The 17,243-nt window shown below is 44.9% G+C and overlaps 1 protein-coding gene, 1 long non-coding RNA gene and 1 other non-coding gene across 3 annotated transcripts; 2 read left to right on the top strand and 1 right to left on the bottom strand.

Annotated features, from left to right (window-relative positions):
• Positions 1-4,968: 4,968 nt before the first annotated feature.
• On the top strand, positions 4,969-6,957 carry LOC103655479 (molybdopterin synthase sulfur carrier subunit). The gene is made up of 2 exons (XM_023302302.2): positions 4,969-5,164; positions 6,251-6,957. The coding sequence occupies exons 1-2, from the start codon at positions 4,969-4,971 to the stop codon at positions 6,511-6,513; spliced, it is 459 nt and encodes a 152-aa protein (XP_023158070.1). The 3' UTR covers positions 6,514-6,957.
• TRNAS-AGA (transfer RNA serine (anticodon AGA)) lies at positions 6,012-6,093 on the bottom strand. The gene has a single exon. It is a non-coding gene; the product is annotated as a tRNA-Ser (tRNA).
• A 6,859-nt stretch (positions 6,958-13,816) lies between the features above and the next one.
• LOC103653639 (uncharacterized) lies at positions 13,817-15,836 on the top strand. The gene is made up of 3 exons (XR_002268768.2): positions 13,817-14,331; positions 14,417-15,413; positions 15,596-15,836. It is a non-coding gene; the product is annotated as an uncharacterized lncRNA (long non-coding RNA).
• The last annotated feature ends 1,407 nt before the right edge of the window (positions 15,837-17,243 follow it).

Raw genomic sequence — 17,243 nt, forward strand, 5'->3', positions numbered from 1 at the left:
AGAAACAAGAATAAATACAACTAAAAAAAGTTTGTACTGTCTGAATAATCTACTTGCATCACAAGCGACTTCAAGCTCAGCTCTGTTCAGCTTTTGGGCACCTGAATACAGGAAATAGATCGATGATCTCTGTGTAATTGTTAATGCAGAAAGTCAACCCTTTCAAACTTTTGCATGCCTTCACTTCCCAGGTGTAAAGTTATGTAAGACAATTTTTACCTGATATGAAGGCCTTCTGAATAGGGCCACTTAGCCCTGTCCTCCAGGGGGCTACTGGTGTAACCTTGATGCATGTAAAACAACATGCAAGTCAGTACGAGAAGGTTATACCATAAGATATGATGTGGCCTAAATTGATAAAAGAAAATACAGCCTAAATTGGCAGGAACCTAGATGCTAAGTGGCAGAGACATAGAGACATGGATCTAAAACAATTTGTTGATTTTGTAAGTACGGAGCTGTCAGGGACTCACAGAATATGATATACATCCAAAGGCAAGCATCGTACTAATTTGATTTGACAAGTACAGAGGCAGGCATCGTACTAATCTGATTTGACAAGAACAAAAGAGATACTACGCTTGGAAAGAAAATGTTACCTGTGAAAATCACAATAAGTAACCATTTTTATAATTGCTACTTATTTCAAAGTATTGCAACTACAAGAATAAAAAGATCGCAGTTTAATGACATGTCCAAAATATGGATAGTAGAGACCAGACCAAGAAAATCCAACAACTCCTTGATGAGGAGATCATTAGTGTTTGGCCATACGAACATGACGACATCATTAGCATCGACAAAGATGCAGTATTGCACACGCTCCATTGCAAGAGTTTACAAAAATTCCAACTGAGTGGCCCAGCAAATGAGTGAATTCAGAACATCGATAACCTATATAAACCGCATGTGGCTAACCTTGCTTCAGCCACATCACAATGATACCTATCAATGTTAAAAGTAAATCAGACTTTTACATTGACAAAATACACATAAAGGACTTGGTTCATACATGAATCTTAAAAATAGGGAAGGTATTATAGACTACCTTTGGTTCTCAATAGATTGAATTAGCTTTTCCATTTAAATTTCAGTTATCCAAGTAGAAATTATGAGCTGCATGCAGTCTTGCCATAACATCAACTTCATTTGTTTTGCTGCATCATATTTTTATCCAAATATAAAAAAATGTGAACTCACTTTTAAAGAAATAACATTTTAGATATCCTTTCCATTCAATAGAATCCAAATTTAACTCATATGTTATACAATGCATGTATTCATTAAGGACCATATAGAGTATGTAACATGTATACTATCATTGCAAGAATTCTTGCTCGATCCTTTCTCAAAAATATCGACAACCTGCATTAAGAATAAGTAGGCAACATAGAGAGGATCATTACTAAATTCTCTTGATAGACAGTTAAAGTCAATCAAAGATCCTTATAAAAAACTGAATCGAAGATAGCTTCTAAAATCCTAATTCTACAGCCACAAAACTGAAAGGCAATTGTAGTAACTTAAAGTGCCTTCTAAGATTTTCGACAATGTTTGTTGAACACCTTCTCCATATACATCTCTACTAACATTTACGCTCTCTTCCAAGACATTCTAAAGAAAACAATGTTAGTAAGTCAGTAATGAACTTGCCTGTGTTAATGATGTCGCATCAGCTATAACGAATGGCTCTAGAATTTGTATGTAAGCGCTTAAGCTATCATGGTACATGCAGTGGGCACAAGACCTGAAACACCATTATGTCCTCCAAAATAATTTGGATGACCTTAGAGAGGTCCTGTTGTGTGTCTAGAACCCAGGCCACCTACAACTCTGTAGGTCTTTGAGCTCCTCGAGTATCATCGCCTCAACTTTTGGGTGCTCGCACATCATGTAAAAGAACCATGTGAGCTTGACGACAATGAGGTCCTTCCCAGCAATGATGAACCCCACAACCATTTCGTGTACATGGATAGTACATCTGCCTGGCTTTTGTTGCTCCCCCATTCCTTCCGCTTGGAAATCTCCTCGAAGATGAACTGATCGACCAAAATCTTAACGTTAGCAAGCTTCTTCTCTGTCCCGACATTGAGCCACCACAGGAGCTTCCATAGCTTTGATGGCACCATGTGTTTGAACAACATTGCCTCATCCGCTTCCTTTGTGGCATAGCCAAACACAGGCATGAGGGAAGACACTGATAAGAATAAACATTTAGATCAACAATTTGGAACCGCATACGCAGAGAGAGAGAGAGGAGAGAAACCTCTAGCCTATGTGACCTTGTGGAAGAAGACAATGATGCGGCAGGCCCCACGCAGCAGTGGCTTCGTTTCTCCTCCGACGCTCCCAGCGCCACCGATTGATCCCACAACTTGCATACACGGGGAGCCTCCTCTTCGGCAGCGAGGCAGTCAAGGAGGAAGTCCGTCATGGGACGGTGCCCGCGGGCCGCGGTCTAGACGTGCACAACACGGACCACGTGCCGGAATTGCCGCGCCGTCGCTGTGTGGCCCCCTACCATGAGGCTGCCCAGGAAGAGCTCGGTGGTGGTGGCGACGAGCAGGGCCACCTCACTCGTCAGCTTCTAGATGTCCCGGTCCACCCACAAGATCCGCTTGACACTCCCCATCTCATCGACGCTGACCCCGTCCTCTCTAGCATTCTTCCATGTCCCCTTCCGTGTCCGCCGCGATGGCCGGGTGCGCCTCTCGCCCCACCGCCCTCGCTACTCCGTGTGGCGCTGCAGAGAGATGAGCCACAGGATCCACAGCGATATACTGAGGAATTCGATGCCCTACGAGCCGACCGTGTCGCGAGGAGGAGGATCTCGTACAGATACATGGCACGCAACCTGTCACCCGTCGCCATCATGCTGCAGATCTGGTCTTCTCCCTCGTGCGTGAGGCAGATTTGGTGACCATCGAGAGCACGGTAGGCGGCAGTTGGGAGGAGTTTTAGGGTTCGGGGCGGGGGCTGGGTGGAGCAACGCCCGGTGCTTGTCGGGGGTGGAGACCGCACGACGAGCAGGGGCACCGGAGCAAGGTAGGAGAGGTGGGGTGCCGAGGCAGGCCGTCTCGCGGAAGTAAAGCACAGAGGCATTGGCGGTTGAGGAGTTTTAGGGTTTCGGGGGGGGGGGGGGCAGCGGGGCTTTGTTGGGCGGTGCGCTCACGATGTCTACGCGGGGGGCGCCTGTCGCGACGAGCGCCACGGGGTATGGGGGAGGGGGCTCTGGCGACACGGGCGGATGCGGGCGGGGCACGTTGGAGGTGCGGCATTGATGGGAGGCGCGATGCAGGGATTGGGGAAGGCCGGAAGGGGATGAAATTTCATGGCGGGGTCTCGGACGCGATGGTGGCGGGCTAGCGAGGAGCGGGGGCACGGTGATGTCGGGTGGTGGATGCCCTCGTTACAGTCATATGGTGTAGTAGAGATATATCGTCCGTAGCCAGGCAACAATTTTTGGATAATGGTCTCACAAAATCACTGGCTAAACAGAGCATAGGTATGATCAGGGCCCAATAAAAACATTGTAGCTTTAGTGCTCTACATGAAAAAACAAAATATTCAGACACAATGATCTACATAATGGAAAACTTTAGTGTCCAACATAACAAACATGCGAAATACACGTCATGGTTGAGAATAGAACAATCTGGACAACTTGGTGGTGCACACTGTGACCAATATTTAAGTAGTTTAAGCTAAAAGAGCAAAATAAAACAAGGAAAAATGGCATAAAAATACTTGAGGACAATGTTTTAAGAAAAAATGGAAATGAGTTCAGTTGGGTGCAATACCTGGAATATTTTGGCAGATGCACAGTGGAAGTTCCGCGACACCACCCTTTAGCGGGCCTTCCCTTATCAACCATAGACTTTCCCTTCCTCTGCAGTTTGTGGTGGGAATAGCTCACTACTTTCTTTAAGACAACTAGCAATGCCTACAAATCCAGAAGCCCAATTGCTGAAACAAATAACTGAACAACCAAAGATCCAAGACCCATGAAGCAACAAGAAAAGCAACTACAACAAACTAGAAGTGATGCTCGCCTAGTACAAACAACAATACAATACAACACAACAACCACGTCGGGGGCTTTCATGTTACTTGTAGGACCAGCATAAGATCCTGGATTCAGAAACAAAATAAGAGGTTGGTAAGTAAGACCAAGACCTTGATCAACTCCTCATTAAACAGATGGATCATTTGCTACTTATGGATAGTTATAGTAATGGTTTGGACGTTGTAGAGCATTGTAGTCATGTTGAACCGATATCAGATCAAGAGTGTTCCCTGTCCTAGACCAAGCTCAATTAGATTCAGCTTCCGATAGGGGCTGCATGAACATGGGGACGCCTTGACTAGCCCATTTCCCTTTCTTCTCCTTCTCCTCGTGCCTGCGCTTACAGCCTACTGGGTTTGGACTGTCAAACTCTTGGAGGGTGACGAAATCGTGTTGAGAAGAGTCACCATTCAGATCTGCTGGCTCTTGATCTGGGTTGACATTTCCAACGGCATCATCCTCTTGCCTTCCTGAGCGAACAAACGATGCTTGAATAACACTAAACTCTCTAGTAGCATGTTTCCCCGTGAAGACAAACTCCATCTCATCATACAAGGGAATCGGAACATTGTAGTACTTGGCCTTCTTGTCGCATTTCTACATTCGCACAAAAGGAAACTACGTTTCATCAGGATACCCATCCAGTTCGCAAAATGTAACTTATGTATGTGACAAAGATATTTAGTATGTGTGCTTACATCTTTCATCTTGACAACCTCGATCTCGTCGTAGGTTATCTTCTTTTGAACATCCCCTTCCTCTACAACAATTTCCAGAATGTTTTAATATTTTGGCGTACACATCCATAAGCGTCATGGAGATGAACACAAACGACAGGCGTTGCTAGCTCGCGAGGGTGAGGGCGCCGTGGAGCTTGAGGAAGGTGAGGCGTTGTGGACCTCATGACTGAGGATTGCGCGCGCTCGCTCCCGGCGCTCGCGTGCCTGCTCGTGGAGTTCCGTGACACCACCCACCTTGTCGCGTTCGTGGCCAACCAGTTCAGGACGACCTCCTTCACCACAGCACGCGACGTCGTCATGTCCGCGCGGTGCCTTTGTATGCTCGCGGTGACGGCGCTGAATCTGTGTGTTGGATGCGGTGTGGGGGCAGGGAAGGATGGGGCGAGGGTATGGCGGCGCAGGGCAGCGGGGCCAGGGTGAATGCGTGTCGGGGCGAGGGCGAGGGCGCGGGCACAGGATGGCGGATCTGCTCGATCTCAAGCCTCCATTACCGCGGCGGAGGGGTTTGACGAAGGCGCACAGGGCAGGGGCTGGAGATCGCGCGGCGGGCCGGGGGCGCTGTGGCGGTGTCTACGGGCGCGAGATCTCAGCGCGGGAGTGGGGACGCGTGGGCAGGGGCATGGTGGGGAGAGGCTGAGACCTTCCATTGACGGCGGGCCGAGGCGGAGGTGGCAGACCTTCCAAAAATGGCGGACCTCCCACTGACTCGAGCGCGGTAATGGAGAGAGGAGCAATGGGGAGAGGAACGGTGCGCACACAGATCGCGGCTTGTCAGCTTCCTTCTAGAGCGGACACGGCTGGACAGCGAGAGAGACGGGGCGGGGGCGAGAGAGACGGTGCGCGCGGAGATCGCGGTGGAGAGCGCAGTTGGAAGGTTCTGCGCGGGCGTGCGTCGGAGAGAGGATGTCGGCGATAGCAGAACCGTGCACCGTGTAGATGTGGACGCCTACATTATAATATTAAAGAATAGTAAGGATTAGTACGATTTTAAAGCGATGGATAAAAAATAAAGATTCAGATTTTTAACGTGTATTTATTTTATTTCAATTAAAATTAATCTTTTAGATTTGTCGTAGCATTAACGTGGATACCTAACTACTACTTTGAAACTAACGGACGCGAGAGTTTGTATACATGTGGCGTGCGTGAACCAGAATGCCAAAAAATGAAATGGCCACACAAGAAAATGCATCAAAATCAAAAAACGTGGTCGGCAGGATTCGAACCTGCGCGGGCAAAGCCCACATGATTTCTAGTCATGCCCGATAACCACTCCGGCACGACCACTTGCGTGCTAATTTTTTATCCTACATTTACTTGTCGTAAATAAACGTCACTAACAGCAAAGCCGTTTTGCTTTTTGTATCGTCTTCTGACAACAGAAGAAAGACTAGAGTTGGCCGCTTCCTTTCCTCCGGCGATGTCGACGAATCCCAAAGGTAAGAACAGGCAGCGCCAGCCGCGACGGTGAAGGTGCTCTTCTTCGCCCGCGCGCGAGACCTGACGGGCGTGGCGGATTCGGCGGTGGAGGTGCCGCCGGGGAGCACCGCGGGGGAGTGCCTCGCCCGGGTCCTGGCCCAGTTCCCCAATCTGGAGGAGATCCGGGGCTCCGTCGTGCTCGCGCTCAACGAGGAGTACGCGGCCGACTCCACCGCGGTCGCCGACGGCGACGAGCTCGCTGTCATACCGCCCATCAGTGGCGGCTGACGTTAACCACGACCGGCTAACCACATAAATCATTGAAAAAAGAGAGAATGCTGTTCCTCTACCTTACCCCAAATGATTGAAAATTATATTCTCGATAAAATAATCTCTTATTCTTGACTACAAGTTTGTTTACATTGATCAGTAGTATTTGTTGTCAAAGAATGGATGAAACTAAAGCTACTATCTTGTATGCTGATACATGTGTTACTCGCTCATCCCTCATCGCTGACAAACACCAATGTAGCATGTAAATACTGAAATTCCTTTATTTTACTTAATTTATTATATAAAATATAAAAATAGACAGAGCAGACGAGAGAATCTTTACATATAGAGGAGGATGGAGAAGTGTTCTCTGTGTTTAGACGAGGCTCCGTTCAATGTTATATGTTGGATTAATGTGGGCTTGGCCCAAATTAATATTCAATAATAGTCAATGCTAATGACCCACTTTAATGCTATGGTGTACTAATTATTTAGTACCATATTCGAAGTTCAAAGGACAAATCAATCAACTTAAATAGGTGGACCATTGGTGCATCTATTGAGAAGTTGAGAAAAGGATGAAGGACTGCCACACGCGCGCGCGCGCGCGCCGCCGCCGCCGCCGCCGGCGGCCGGGCCGTGGCTCGTGGCTCGGACCTTGGTCCGAATATTCCTTTCAAACGGTTGCGCATTTTGCCTGGAGTGATGACCGTCATGATAACCGTCCGTTTCTGTCCGTTGTCCTTCTCCCTTCTTCTGACCGCCTATAAGAATGGAGAGGGAGGGCTCTTCCAGTTACGCGAATTATCTCACGCGAATTGCAAACAACACATTCCCGTCCCATCTTCTGCGAGCACAGAGAGTGGGAGAGCAGGCCTCCGAAATCACCGACCGCAGAGATACACTTGCACGGGTGTGCGGGCGGTCAGATTTTTGGGGAGCGTCTTCGCGACTGCTCGCGTGATCTGTTTGTCCAGCTGCTTCGTTCGACGTCTTCCCGAGTTGACGCGTGCTGCTGTTCTTCTTCCCGGCGACCGGCGACCGTTCGAGGGACTGCACAGCGTACATCTTCCTGCACCGACTTCGTACGGCTACATCGAACAAACACACGAGATGTCTCGTGTGAATGGAGCCACTGGTGCCTTGAGCATCGGTCCCTCCGCTGGGTACACTCTGTTCTTCGTATTTGTGCATGTTTCATTGCTGTTTACTGCTTATGCGAGTAGTTATACACACATGCACATACATGTCATCACATATATCGCTCTGATTTTCTGGATTAAATTAAAACTAAAAATGCCTAACTTTCTAACAATCCAAAAATCTAATATTAGGCATTTTTCTGTTAGTGGTTTTGCTGCTGCGTTAAAACCAAGTGAACCTTTTGATGGGACGTTTTACAAGAGATGGCGTAGTAAGATGATACTGTGGTTGACCGCAATGAACTGCTATCACGCCGCACAGGGGAAACCCGAACAGTTCACTCCTGAAGAGGAGAGAATGTTCGACGTTGCCGATAACCTGTTTCGAGGCGCCGTGATTGGCGCTCTTGCCAACAAGTATGTTGATTCTTATCTAACGTGCACATCTGCAAAAGAGTTATGGGATGCATTAGATGAGAAGTTTGGTGTTTCTGATGCTGGTAGCGAGCTGTACATCATGGAGCAGCTATTTGACTATAAGATGGTGGAAAACCGTCCTGTAGTTGAACAGGCTCATGAAATACAGGCACTGGCTAAAGAACTCGAACAATTCTCATGTGTCTTGCCTGACAAGTTCGTGGCCGGCGGTATTATCGCTAAACTGCCACCTTCTTGGACGGACTTTGCTACCACTCTAAAACATAAGAGACAAGAGTTTAGCGTGGCTGAGCTTATTGGTTCTCTTGATGTTGAGGAGAGGGCGAGAGCAAAAGACACTCGTGGAAAAGGAGTTGAGACTTCTAGTGCCAATATGGTACAAAAGAAGAACTCCAATGCATCACATAATAATAAAAAGAAGAACAAGCAACAGAATGCCACGAAGCCCAAGCAGGCAGCCTCGTTCAAAAAGAAGAACAAAGGAGTTGGTTGCTTTGTTTGCGGGAGTACTGATCATTGGGCAAGCGCTTGTCCAGATCGCAAATTTAAGCAAGAGAAAAAACCAGCTCAAGAGAAGAAAACAGTAAACATGGTTGTTAGCGAGACTGCAGAAGGAACATCGGGGTATGGTAATCTTTTACCTACTGTTCTTTCAGTGTGTCAATCCCCTGAGTGGTGGGCTGATACCGGTGCTAATATTCATGTGTGTGCTGATATTTCTTTATTTTCTTCTTATCAGTGCAAAGGGACTGGAGCCTTGCTGATGGGGAACGGATCACATGCGCGTGTTCTTGGTGTTGGTACAGTCATTCTGAAGTTTACTTCGGGAAAGACGGTGCTATTGAAGAACGTGCAGCATGTCCCCTCCATCAAAAAGAATCTAGTTAGTGGCTCTCAATTGTGTCGAGATGGCTACAAAATTGTCTTTGAGTCTAATAAATGTATACTGTCTAAGTATGGAACGTTTGTTGGAAAAGGCTATGACAGCGGAGGCTTGTTCCGCTTATCTTTGCATGATGCGTGTAATAAGTCTGTGAACAATGTTGTTTTGAATGAGTCGTATATTTGGCATTCACGACTTTGTCATATCAATTTTGGTTGTGTCTCGCGGTTAGCAGATTTAAATTTAATCCCGAAATTTGATTTAGTCAAAGGTTATAAGTGCCAGGTGTGCGTGCAATCTAAGCAACCTCGCAAGCCTCACAAGGCTGCGGAGGCGAGGAATTTGGCACCACTAGACTTAATACATTCCGATTTATGTGAGATGAACGGAATATTGACTAAAGGAGGCAAGCGATATTTTATTACTTTTATCGATGACTCTACTAGATTTTGTTATGTGTATCTCTTAAAATCAAAAGATGAAGCTTTGCATTATTTTAAGACCTACAAAGCTGAAGTTGAAAATCAACTCGAGAGGAAAATTAAACGGTTAAGGTCTGATCGTGGTGGAGAATATTTTTCGGGTGATTTTTCTGATTTTTGTGTGGAACATGGTATTATTCATGAGAGGACACCGCCATACTCACCACAATCCAATGGGGTTGCTGAAAGAAAGAACCGTACTCTAACTGATTTGGTTAACGCCATGTTAGAGACTTCAGGGCTATCTAAGGAATGGTGGGGTGAGGCGATCTTGACGGCGTGTCATGTCCTGAATAAAGTTCCCACAAAGAACAAAGAAATCACACTATTCGAGGAATGGGAAAAGAAGAAATTAAATATCTCCTATTTGCGCACCTGGGGTTGTTTGGCTAAAGTGAATGTGCCAATTAACAAGAAGCGCAAATTAGGACCGAAAACTGTTGATTGTGTTTTCCTTGGATATGCTTTCCACAGCATTGGATATAGGTTTTTAATTATAAACTCTGGAGTACCGGACATGTTGGTTGGTACAATTATGGAGTCCAGAGATGCTACGTTTTTTGAGGACGAATTTCCCATGAAAGCTACACATGATACGTCTAATGATGAACCAACGATACCCCATGAGCATTTTATTCCGGTAGAACACACTGAGGAATCCCATATACATAATCATGTGGAAAATGACAATGTATCAACTCGAAAGAGTAAGAGACCAAGGATTGCAAAGTCCTTTGGTGATGATTACATTGTATATCTTGTGGATGACACACCAAGTACCATTGAAGAGGCATATTCCTCTCCTGATGCTGACTTTTGGAAGGAAGCAATAAGGAGTGAGATGGATTCTATTATGTCTAATGCAACTTGGGAGGTAGTTGAGCGTCCTTATGGGTGTAAGCCCATTGGAAGTAAATGGGTGTTCAAGAAAAAACTTAGGCCTGATGGTACTATTGAAAGGTACAAGGCGAGGCTTGTAATTAAAGGCTATTCACAGAAGGAAGGTGAGGATTTCTTTGATACTTATTCACCTATGGCTCGATTGACCACAATTCGTGTGCTACTTTCTTTGGCTGCCTCTCATGGTCTACTCGTCCATCAAATGGATGTTAAGACAGCATTCCTAAATGGAGAGCTAGATGAGGAAATTTACATGGAGCAGCCAGCTGGGTTTGTAGCAAACGGTCAAGAAGGCATGGTGTGTAAATTATTGAAATCTTTATATGGCCTAAAACAAGCACCTAAGCAATGGCATGAAAAGTTCGATAGAACTTTGACATCTGCCGGTTTTGTTGTGAACGAAGCAGACAAGTGTGTATACTATCGGTATGGTGGGGGCGAGGGAGTAATTTTATGCCTATATGTTGATGACATTCTAATCTTGGGGACGAGTCTTGATGTGATTAAAGAGACAAAAGACTTTCTGTCTAATAATTTTGAAATGAAAGATTTGGGAGAAGCTGATGTTATTCTTAACATTAAGCTACTGAGAGAAGGCATTGGTGGGATCACACTTGTGCAATCCCACTATGTGGAAAAGGTTTTGAGTCGCTTTGGTTTTAGCGAATGTGAACCTGCTCCAACGCCTTATGATCCTAGTAAGCTATTAAAGAAAAATCGAAGGATAGCTAGGGATCAATTGAGATATTCCCAAATAATTGGTTCACTCATGTATTTAGCTAGCGCTACGAGGCCTGACATCTCATTTGCTGTGAGCAAACTTAGTCGATTTGTTTCAAATCCGGGAGATGATCACTGGCGTGCTCTTGAGAGAGTTTTGCGCTATCTAAAGGGTACTATGAGTTTAGGCATCCATTATACCGGGTACCCAACAATGCTGGAGGGTTATTGTGATGCAAACTGGATATCTGATGCTGATGAGATATATGCCACAAGTGGATATGTGTTTTCACTTGGAGGTGGTGCTGTTTCATGGAAGTCTTGCAAGCAGACCATCTTAACGAGGTCGACTATGGAAGCAGAACTCACAGCATTAGATACCGCTTCAGTTGAGGCTGAGTGGCTTCGTGAACTCCTTATGGATTTACCGGTGGTTGAAAAACCTGTGCCGGCTATTTCCATGAACTGTGATAATCAGACTGTGATAATTAAGATAAACAGTTCTAAGGATAATATGAAGTCGACAAGGCACATAAAGAGGCGTTTGAAATCTGTCAGGAAATTGAGAAACTCCGGAGTAATAGCGTTGGATTATGTCCATACGTCTAAAAATCTGGCAGATCAATTTACTAAGGGGCTATCACGTAGTGTGATAGATAGTGCATCAAGTGAGATGGGCATGAGACCCACCTAAAGTTTATCATAGTGGTAACCTGTTCTATGTGATCGGAGATCCCGTGAATTAGAATGGTGAAACAAGCTAGTGGTAGACTGAGAGGAAAGACCCTTAATAAGGCTCATTTCAGATGCATATCTTTCCTTACTGTAAGGTAGGTTGGTGTTTACACCTTAATATGTTCCAAGTGGCTTTGTGAAGCAAAGATGTTGTCCTACAGAACATCTTTAGAGGAACATACCTATATGGGTTAACTGCTAGTCACAGTTTATGAGATCTGGGTGGTTTCTAGATACCCATGAAAGGCTATGGAGTTTGACTTATATGCTCCAACCAGAGGGGATGCGTTCAGCAATCTAGTACTAGTAAAGAGTTTAGATGAAACTCATTCCACGCAAAACTTCCAATTCAAGGCCTAGTCCATTGTGCAGTTGTGGTCAAGTGTAGTCTAAGTTCTAGGTGGATGTTCAACTTAACAGTCTCCATCGAAACACCAGTATATCAAACGTTTGAGATGATGAGAGCTTTTTTGTGTGACTTAGCATTTGGTGGGGATTGTTGGATTAATGTGGGCTTGGCCCAAATTAATATTCAATAATAGTCAATGCTAATGGCCCACTTTAATGCTATGGTGTACTAATTATTTAGTACCATATTCGAAGTTCAAAGGACAAATCAATCAACTTAAATAGGTGGACCATTGGTGCATCTATTGAGAAGTTGAGAAAAGGATGAAGGACTGCCACACGCGCGCGCGCGCCGCCGCCGCCGCTGGCCGGGCCGGGCCGTGGCTCGTGGCTCGTGGTAGATCGGACCTTGGTCCGAATATTCCTTTCAAACGGTTGCGCATTTTGCCTGGAGTGATGACCGTCATGATAACCGTCCGTTTCCTGTCTTATGGCTAGTAACGGACGTCAGTTACTGTCGTCAGTTTCCAGCTCTAATGCGCGACCGTTTCTGTCCGTTGTCCTTCTCCCTTCTTCTGACCGCCTATAAGAATGGAGAGGGAGGGCTCTTCCAGTTACGCGAATTATCTCACGCGAATTGCAAACAACACATTCCCGTCCCATCTTCTGCGAGCACAGAGAGTGGGAGAGCAGGCCTCCGAAATCACCGACCGCAGAGATACACTTGCACGGGTGTGCGGGCGATCAGATTTTTGGGGAGCGTCTTCGCGACTGCTCGCGTGATCTGTTTGTCCAGCTGCTTCGTTCGACGTCTTCCCGAGTTGACGCGTGCTGCTGTTCTTCTTCCCGGCGACCGGCGACCGTTCGAGGGACTGCACAGCGTACATCTTCCTGCACCGACTTCGTACGGCTACATCGAACAAACACACGAGATGTCTCGTGTGAATGGAGCCACTGGTGCCTTGAGCATCGGTCCCTCCGCTGGGTACACTCTGTTCTTCGTATTTGTGCATGTTTCATTGCTGTTTACTGCTTATGCGAGTAGTTATACACACATGCACATACATGTCATCACATATATCGCTCTGATTTTCTGGATTAAATTAAAACTAAAAATGCCTAACTTTCTAACATTATAGAGAAAAAAATCTTTTCTTTATTTAGGGTATAGAAGTATATAGAATTTTCTTTGGAGACAGCACAATGCTGAAGCTACAGTCCATACAAATCCTTCCGAAAATTAGAAACAGCTCAAAAAGATCATTCAAGTATCTTCTTTGCAGGAATAACAAAAAAGCATATGAATGAACAAGTAAAGAGAAATAGAGGCGGCTTTATTTATGTTGCTAAATCCAAAGTATGTTCTCCTTGGTGTTCGTGTCACTGATGCTTCCCTTATTCCCTTAAGAGCACTCCCAACGCTACCTCTCATGTGGTTTCCATAGAATTTATCAGACTGCCATGTCAGTTTTTTTATGATGTGGCAAGAGATTTATTGTGGAAAGAGAAGGAACCGGTTTCTCCCCTGAGAAACCAAGTCTGCTCTCGCACCAAGACGCATGGAAACGACGAAAATAGCGTTGAGCCCCGTCGGTGGTTTCCATCCTCGTTTTCTTCCCCTTCCCCTCGATCTGTTGCTCCGGTGGCTCCTTCCCCGCGCGTGCCAAATCTTTGCCGCGAAATCCTTCCCTACGTGTGCCAAATCCCAACCGCGAAAGCCTCCCCCGCCTGCTTTTCTCCCTTGCGTGCGGCTACCAATTTACGTCATCTGCTCCTCCCCAACGGCGCAGGTCATCCCAAAGCGTGCGGCTCCTCTCGATCTCCGTCGCCTGCTCCCAGGTTTGCCTCCACTGACCCGCGCCTCATCCTTCCCCAGTGCACCACACCAAGACCTAACACTAACACCCAATTCATTCCCAATCCATCTGTAGGGTAGCCGATTCGTGTTTGTGATGGATTCCTTAGGTCAGCAAGGTTCACATCAAAAGAGATCAAAGAAGGCCTCTTCAACCTCCAGGGCTGCAGTAAATTAAGGTGTTCTAGCACCTCCAATTGCTCTGGGTGTTGCCAGCAGTCCAGGAATTGCAGACCCACTCATGGTTGCTGGAACTGCTTCTGCATTTTTGAGGGGAATGCCACTTGGGGGTTCATTCTCGTCTGAATCATCTCCTAGCAGCTCTGAATGGTATGGATTAATTGTAATGGTTCAATTGTTACTAGCCTTTGTTAGATAGGCTCTGAAGTATATGTTGATTGTTTCCCTATTGTAGGCTATATCCACCAGGTGGGTTTGTGAACTCTTTAAGGATGCCATATCCTTATGCTAACTGTCCAGAGAACTCCCATTTTGTTGGTTGTCCAAGCTCTATAGGGACTCTATCACCAATTAATGACACAGAAGTACATGAACCAATTGAAATTGATGTCGATGACACACTTGAGCCTAGTAGAACTGACAAGCGATTGAACTGGTCACATGATGAAGATGTCATATTGGTAAGTTTCATTTCCATCTCCCAAGTAATTGTACTTGTACACAAGTGGTTCATTAACATAGTTATGTAATTGTAAGGGAATGTCCTGTGGCATGGAAGGGAATGTATACCCGTGGTGATCAAGGTGTTCCTACAGTCATTCTAGAAGCAGTAGCTTCGCATGATCGTTGGATATGGCATGCCTTCTTTGGAGTTCCTAGATCCAACAATGATATCAACGTCCTTAATCAATCACCTTTGTTCGTTCAACAACTGAGAGGGGAAGGGCCTCAGGTGCAATACATTGTGAATGGAAGGCAATACAACACCGGTTATTACCTTGCGGATGGCATATATCCGGAGTGGGCTGCTTTTGTAAAGTCAATACGCTCACCATAATCAGAAAAGCACAAATTATTTGCAGAACACCAGGAAGGGGCAAGGAAAGATGTTGAGTGCGCTTTTGGAATTTTGCAATCTCGTTTTAGTATTTTAAAACGACATGTGCGTCTTTATGAACAAGGGGATCTTGAGAATATTATACTAGCTTGTATCATCCTTCATAACATGGTAATAGAAGATGAGAAGGATTTGGAAGAGATTCCTATAGATTTAAATGAGGCAGCAAGCACATCTACTGTGCAAGAAGCTAGTATTTCTCAAGGACCTAACCCATTGATGGAACAAGTGATAGAAAGAAATGTCGCTATTCGTGATCGTAATACACATAAGCAACTTCAATCAGATCTGGTTGAGCATGTATGGCACAAGTTTGGAAATTCAAATGTATTAGGTAATTATCCATCATTTGAAGACTTTTTTAGTCTGTGTTGCACTGTTGAATTTAGTAGCCAACTAGTGTTTACCCATTGATGTAGAATGTTGTGACATCCCTATTTCAGTGGCACTATTACAACATCTTGTAATTCTTTCTGATTTTTTTACAACTAACAAAGCTTTTTCCCCCTACGGTAGGAGCTTGAAGGGAGAGACCGGTGTGCATGAAGAGACTGGATATGTGCTTGGAAATACTGGAGCTAGGTGTCCATGGATTCTGAAGTCGATGCCAAGTTTATTTGCATCCTCATATCATTGCTACCAATATATTAAGAGCAGTTTGCTCTAATTACATATAATTACGTACTATGAACTTGCTTTTCTTCTCAGCATGGATATCATTTCACTATGGATTAATATTATATAACCTATGTTTTTATATCATATTTTTGGTTGCTATATGTTCTGTGATTCAAACTTTGGCAACAAGAAGTATACGAAGTTCATTGCCACAGCTGACCAAGTCTTTTTTTCTACAAATTTGTGAAGTCATTAAATGTGTTCTCTGCATAGAAACTGCTTTAAACCATTTGCATTGAGAAGATTAGTTTCTATAAGTGGTTCCTTGACTAGGTGGCAGCTATGGAAACCACAGAGCAGTTTCTGGGTTGGGAGTACTCTAACTTGACTAGTATGGCTCTTGATTACTTGGATGTATCTATCACGAAAAAGGGTCTGCATTTTTTCCTGCCTTTTGGTCCTATATAAGTGGTGTTCCATACCCAATGGTGTCATGGAACTAAGCTACCATAGATAGGAATTATTGCCACTGTCAAAATCATTTGCCTCAGAGTTGGCACTGTTAAACTTGGTCAAATTTAAGATGTTTTGTTTTTATCTTCTTCGTCCCACAAAAGTTAAAAGAGTTAGTTTGGAAACATAAATTCCTCTAGGAATTTCTGGGTTTAAGGGGAAAATTTAAGGGCTGTTTGGTTTGAAGAATCAATCCATTCATCCATTTTAGATGAGGTGTTGCAGCATGACTCTATTCCACAAATTTGGTGTAATGAATTCATTCCTCATTTTATTACTAATTATTAGCCTATAAAATGAAATGATGATGAATCAATTCATTATATTCTACAAACCAAACAAAAAAGTGAGAAATAAGCAGATGATGAACTATCTCATTTCTCAAACTAAACACGACCCTAAGAGTTAGAATACCAAAACCATCTTTGAAAGGGTTGAACTCACTACGACGAAGTAACACACAACCGACAACGACAAACACACAGATCTTCTGATCAGATAACACTGCAAGCATTCAAGTTGCAGCATACCGAAAACCTTGCGCACCCAATATGTCACACCTAGTTTTGGAAGGCAAACCGAATGCGAACCATGTACGTGCCAGGATCAAAAACTCACGTACACGACGATTACATAATTGGACATCATCACACAATGCTCGAATAAATAGTGGAAAGGTACTTGATTACATCAAGATGTCCAAGACATCCACAGAGTCTATTACATAACCATTGTTCAACATAATTATCAAAGTGCGGAAATACGAAACGTAGATGCTAAGCCTACACAGGCAGCTGACTGGGGGTTTGCCACTAAGAAAAGACTAGAACTCGTCATATTCCTGGAACTCCTCAAAGTCATCCAAGTTGCCAACATCACCTCTTGAGCATTGGGTACACTAGGGACAACCTGGGGTGGGGGTGGTGTGTAAAGCAAGGGTGAGTACACATCAACATACTCAGCAAATGTCCCGTTTGGCTAAAGTGGACTAGCTTGTAAGGAAAATAGACCCCGGGCCACTTGGCTAATTGAG

This window comes from Zea mays, chromosome 4, assembly GCF_902167145.1.
Source record: "Zea mays cultivar B73 chromosome 4, Zm-B73-REFERENCE-NAM-5.0, whole genome shotgun sequence".
In the NCBI taxonomy this organism is placed as follows: domain Eukaryota; kingdom Viridiplantae; phylum Streptophyta; class Magnoliopsida; order Poales; family Poaceae; genus Zea; species Zea mays.